The sequence below is a fragment of the Gymnoscopelus microlampas genome (assembly GCF_963454915.1).
Source record: "Gymnoscopelus microlampas genome assembly, chromosome: 15".
Classification (NCBI taxonomy): Eukaryota; Metazoa; Chordata; class Actinopteri; order Myctophiformes; family Myctophidae; genus Gymnoscopelus; species Gymnoscopelus microlampas.
In genome coordinates this window covers 43,063,973-43,069,972 of record NC_139952.1, presented here as the reverse complement: position 1 = coordinate 43,069,972, position 6,000 = coordinate 43,063,973, and the positions used below count along the sequence as shown (strand labels likewise).

General features: G+C 39.1%; 1 protein-coding gene across 1 annotated transcript in view; it reads right to left on the bottom strand.

Annotated features, from left to right (window-relative positions):
- Nucleotides 1–5,006: 5,006 nt before the first annotated feature.
- The window catches only part of LOC311061803 (1-phosphatidylinositol 4,5-bisphosphate phosphodiesterase gamma-2-like), a 90,057-nt gene continuing 89,063 nt past the window's right edge, over nt 5,007–6,000 (bottom strand). Inside the window, exon 38 of the mRNA XM_084080500.1 lies at nt 5,007–5,206. Coding sequence (XP_083936626.1) covers nt 5,202–5,206 — 5 coding nt within the window. The 3' untranslated portion in view covers nt 5,007–5,201. The remainder of the gene's footprint in view (nt 5,207–6,000) is intronic.

The following is a 6,000-nucleotide window of genomic DNA, read 5'->3' as shown; positions in this document are numbered from 1 at the left end:
GGCAACGTGATGCGTTGTAGATCTATTTCCTGTGAATGATATACAAATGTCAAATGCGCTGGGACAGAGGACGAGTGCATTTCCATTTCCAGTTGTTTTAACTGTGCTCTCCTTTATATAGTATCATGCTGTACTTGGCCTCAGGGCTACAGCTGTCCCACCGTCGTTATGCCCGGGGGGAAAAGCCTGCCGTTGAGGCAGTGTTCGACCACCTCCAACGTGGCAGGGGCTCTACTGGTGCCCTCAACTCAACTCAACTCAAATGTTATCTATAAAGCACATTACAATGACCAAGGCCAACCAAAGTGCTATACAACACATCAAAGAACACAGTGCAACAGTACAATATAAAAATACAAGCGGTGATTAAGAAACATGGCAGAACATAGGGTGTGTGTTCTGCCAATGGGTATTGCATCATGACGAAAGGGTCTTCTAACTATTCTAAGTTCTAACACTTTTAACCACAGTCAACTTGGCTTCCCTATTTTGGACATGTGTAGGCAAACTTTTGTTTAAAATAATTACACGAAAAAAGAAGAAGTGAAAATAGCATATACAAGCTCACAGGGTGTTGTGAGCGCGCAAAACGGCTATTTTAGCTGTGCAACACCATCGTACAACTAAGTATGAAAATGGCTTAAGTGGTTAATGGTAAAGTAATATGAAAGGAAATGAATGACATAACCAATCAAAATGGATACAATGCCAATATACACTCACTCAAAGATACTTGTTACTCCTCTTCATGAAAATGGCCAATTCATCTATGAGATAGGTGTGGTCTAGTCAAGGGTATAGGAAATAATATGCCATATACCCACTTCTTTTTCATCTGGCATTGCCTGTGTGTACTCACTTCTAGTGCATACAGCAGAGGACAACCTACCTACTTTTACTCTACTAAAATTATTTGAAAACTTACTAGTTACAGATTTTGATTATTATCACAAAACATACATTACCCACTTCAGCCCTGTATACATTTCGGCCATTTGAAAATAGCAGATCTACAAGCTCACAATGCGTCGCGATGAGACACATTGTGAGCTTGTAGATCTGCTATTTTCAAAAGATTTATATACATTTGAAAACTTGAAATGGGACATTCTTGGGACAGTACTTTTAATTGTGATACTTTAAATACATTTTGATGCCAATACCTTTGTTCTTTTACTCAAGTACATTTTGAATTTCTGACTTTTACTTGTAACAGAGTATTTCTACATTGCAGTATTGATAGTTTTACTTAAAGGACGACTTCACCGATTTTCAATCTATCTTCGTATAATTGGTCACTAATACTCATGATAAAATGGTAGCATTTTTTCTACTTGGTCTGTGTCTCATATGAGAGCTGTGGACAGTCCAGAAACCCGTCTACCAGTGACATCATCGTTAGGCATGTTTTTTTTCCAACAAGATTTCACATTTCTTATTTAGATTTTTACTAACACGAGAACAATGGCTTCTTTTATTAAATTGCAACTTTCCAGGAATAGAAAGCCTGCAGTTTCTATTAGCTTGGATTCCCCATTGATGATGTCACTGGTAGACGGGACTCTGAACTGTCCACAGCCCTCCTCTGAGACACAGACCGAGTAGATTTTTTTTTATCATGAGTATTAGTGAGGACCAATTATATGAAGATAGGTTGAAAATCGGTGAAGTCGTCCTTTAAGTAAACAAATTGAGTACTTTTTCCACCACTGGGCACGGGTGCCAACATTGGCACAGGGGAGGGTAATCACTGGCACACTGGCATAAGTGTGAGAGAGGATTTTTGATTTAAAATAAAATATTTTAAAAAATGTAGTCAATTAAATTAAGTCCCCTCACATCTGTATGCAAATTACATCCTGCACATACAGTAATTCTACTTTCATTCAAACTCTGACTGGGGAGGGAGTCTATAGGAGATAGGTGGGTTATTGCTCTAACCTTAATCTAATGATCATTACAATGTCATTAGATTGATGTGATGTAAAAGAAACTATTTCAGAAGAACAACAACAAAAAAAATGTTATATTTAAGAAAATAAATACATGTACTTCATGTCAAAAAAGTTGCCGACCCTTGGTGTACATTAATCAGTTTTAATGTTGTCACATCACAAATATAACATTTTAAATACATGATTCTGAATATTTGATATAGTTTAAATTCTCACCTGCTACCACTGTATCGATACAGCCGTGCGTTCTCCTGACTCTTCTCGTCTCTGTGGAAAAGTCAAGAAAATATATACATTTCTCCTCACCCTGCAGCCACGCCTGTGACACACACACACACACACACACACACACACACACACACACACACACACACACACACACACACACACACACACACACACACACACACACACACACACACACACACACACACACACACACACACACACACACACACACACACACACACACACACACACACACACACACGCGCGTAGCAGTCCCGCCTTTCTCACAGTGCTGTCCTCAGCATCTCCTCCCTTCACTTGAAAACTGTTTGACGGTCTTGTCACAGCGTTATAAATTGCGGGTGATAACTTGCTAAAGATGATAAAATAGGGTGTTAAGTGGTTAATGCATGTTTCATAATAAAGTAATTTATATCTGCAAAGGAACTAGTAATTAAAGCTTTCAAATAATTGCAGTGGAGTAAAAGTACAATATTTGCCTCTGAGATGTAGTAGAAGTAAAAGTATTGCAAATTGGAAATACTCCAGTAAAGTAAAAAGTAACTCAAAATTGTACTAAAGTACATGTTCTTACTTACTTTCCATCACTAGTAACAACAACCAAAACAATGACTGTGCGCTCCAACCAGAAACCGTGGATGACGGGAGAGGTTGGCTCTCTGTTGAGGACTGGAGATGCAGCCTTCATGGGGCAGAGGGGACACGGCAGCCCTGAACACTGCAAGGAATGCTCTGTCTCGGGGGAATCAAGAGCGAAGAAACAGTATTCCAGGAGGAATAATAACAACTTCACTGAAAACAGAGACACACGTCGCCTGTGGCAGGGCAACCAATTATTTAGAGTTTAAGTGGTTAACCACATGAACCCTAGTGTCCCTGTTTTGTCTACGGTGTAGACAATATATATATATTCAAAGATTTGCACAAATTGTCAAGATTTTCCCCTTTTTTTTAAAGCCAAATAAGGATAAAATAATGGTTAAAGTGGTTCCACAGATGACGTTTTACAGATTTTAATGGGTTAAACCCCAGGATCCATATTCTGAGGGGAAACCTTCGCAGGAAGACAACAGATCGACAAGGTTACAACTGGTCGCGCTGCAACACGTTAAAGTGGTTGAAAGGAAACGTGGTGGCAGCCCCGCCTCACACACAGTGCTGCTCTCAGCATCTCTTCACTTGACACGTTGTTGTTCCCCTTGAAAACGGCGGTTAGCTTTTTAGCTACAGGGGCAATATACAGTAGCACCCAAAGATGATTATGAGTCAAAGAACCTCTTTTAGTGTCTTACTGTACCATAGCATTGATACAAAGGGGACTACCCATTGGTCCTTAATTCAAGCCCATTATTGAACTGTAAAGCCTCAATAGTCCGACTAATGTTAGGTTGGGGTTAAGGTGGCTACAGTACATAGTCTGTCTGAACAGCCGGGTATCACTGGCTTACGTGGTTAAATTGGAATGTCCACATCTATTGGCACAGCAGATGATTACATCATAATTTGTCCCTTGACAGTGACCTCCATAGGCGAAATACACATGCTGCCTGTGTAAAACACATGGCTTTGGGAAAACCAATTGGGTAATGAAACAATGCAACACAAAAGTTACCAAAGGCATACATTATTGACTACGTTCATGAAAAGATAATAAAACTCCCTTCCTATTTCTTATTCTTCTTTTATCTTTGTTCTCCCTATTTTCTTTCTCTTTATTTTGTTTTTTTTTTAAATTGTGGACAACAGTGTAGACAATCCCAGCAATTTCTCATTTTGCACACTTATGTCTGTGAGTACTTACAGTAACGTCTAATATATTTGAAATCTATATGTTCCAAGCATAGGCACCGATAGGGTGGGGGCTTCGGGACCAAAAAAAAAAAAGGGGGATACAATTGTAAATGTACACATGCACTTGTACCATTGCATTTAATTCCATGATGAAAATATTAATAATAAAGAAAGATTAAAAAAAGAAAATATGACAGGCTAAACAGACATTATTATTATTATTATCACTGCAGATTCAGAACAGGACATACAGCAACTTCAAATCTCTGAATCTCCTTGTATAAGTGCTGAGAAAAACCTGATAAAAACTTACATTGAAAAGAGAAATGTGATTACAATACAAGATAACTTTCTTAACTTCTTTGTACTTTGCAGCAACCTTACATGCCATCAGTAATTGTATTTATCCTTATGTCTGCAGAATACACATAAACCAGTTTTTGTACACAGTATATCTTACTAATTATTCTCTGTAAGCCAGAATCAAACATCGATTGACAACAAGTGACAGTGGGTTACTGTACATCCAATGTGCTCAAAGAGAGAAGCTAAGCTCATATTTTTGGGCTAAAACAAAATGTTTTTCTTTAAAAAATGTCAAAGCTCAATATTCTGATAGTAGACCTAATCGTTGCTATAGTATAGTGTTTGTTCAGTAACGTTGGTCTCCCCGTTCTGTAATAAAAGTAAATTGTATTTTCAGGTGGGTTTCCAATTTCATCCAATCAGGAGAGAGAACCCATTTATAAGTTTACATTTTATTGTGTTCCAGTTTATTATTATATTCATATCATCATCACTTCCATTTTTTTTTGGTTTATCCTGTATCGTGTATGAATTCCTCTCCTGATTGGATGAAAATGGTATCACAACCTGAAAATGCATTTCTTCACTAAAGAGCGAAAGAGAGACAGGAATACTCCCGTTACTGAGCATACACTATAGTAATGATCACTATACTGAGCATACACTATAGCAATGATTACTATCAGAATACAGAGCTAATTAACACTTATTCAAACAAAACAAACAAACAAAAAAAAATCCTATAACACCTTTAAATGTACATTATTCAGGATTCTGCAACATGGTTCTACATGTTACCACCATCATGCAGGGAAAGAAGCCCTCAGATGGAGATGCAGCCGGACCTTGGCAGGTGATGTTCTCATGGGTAGAATAGACTGTTGTTTATTTTCTTCTCTTTTATTCTAAAACAAAAGTGGAGGACAGCACATATTATGTTGAAGCGTAGCGCGTGGAAGGAACGCGTTATTACAACCAGTTCCCTTCCCCTCCATCAAGTCAAGTCAAGTCACCTTTATTTATATAGCACATTTAAAAACAACCGAAGTTGAACCAAAGTGCTTTCTATCAGACACCCCGGCTGTCATTGGGGAGGAGTTATAGCGACCAGGATTACTAAATGTTTTTGTGAGGGTATTAACTACCCTGAGAGACACGGGGAGAATGTGCAAACTCCACACAGAGTAGGCCCTTTCGCCAACCCCCCCATTAGTTTAAGTTCTAATGTTTACCTGCTTCCCTGGCATTGTTGGACACTTCCTCTACGTAGCACGCAGGGAAAAGCATCTGCTCCATTCCATGACAGTCCCCTTTCCACCTGCAGAGAGTAGAAGAGTAGAGAACAGTGAGATGACAGTCCCCTTTCCACCTGCAGAGAGTAGGAGAGTAGAGAACAGTGAGATGACAGTCCTCTTTCCACCTGTAGAGAGTAAGAGAGTAGAGAACAGTGAGATGACAGTCCCCTTTCCACCTGCAGAGAGTAGAAGAGTAGAGAACAGTGAGATGACAGTCCTCTTTCCACCTGTAGAGAGTAAGAGAGTAGAGAACAGTGAGATGACAGTCCTCTTTCCACCTGTAGAGAGTAAGAGAGTAGAGAACAGTGAGATGACAGTCCTCTTTCCACCTGCAGAGAGTAGAAGAGTAGAGAACAGTGAGATGACAGTCCCCTTTCCACCTGCAGAGAGTAGGAGAGTAGAGA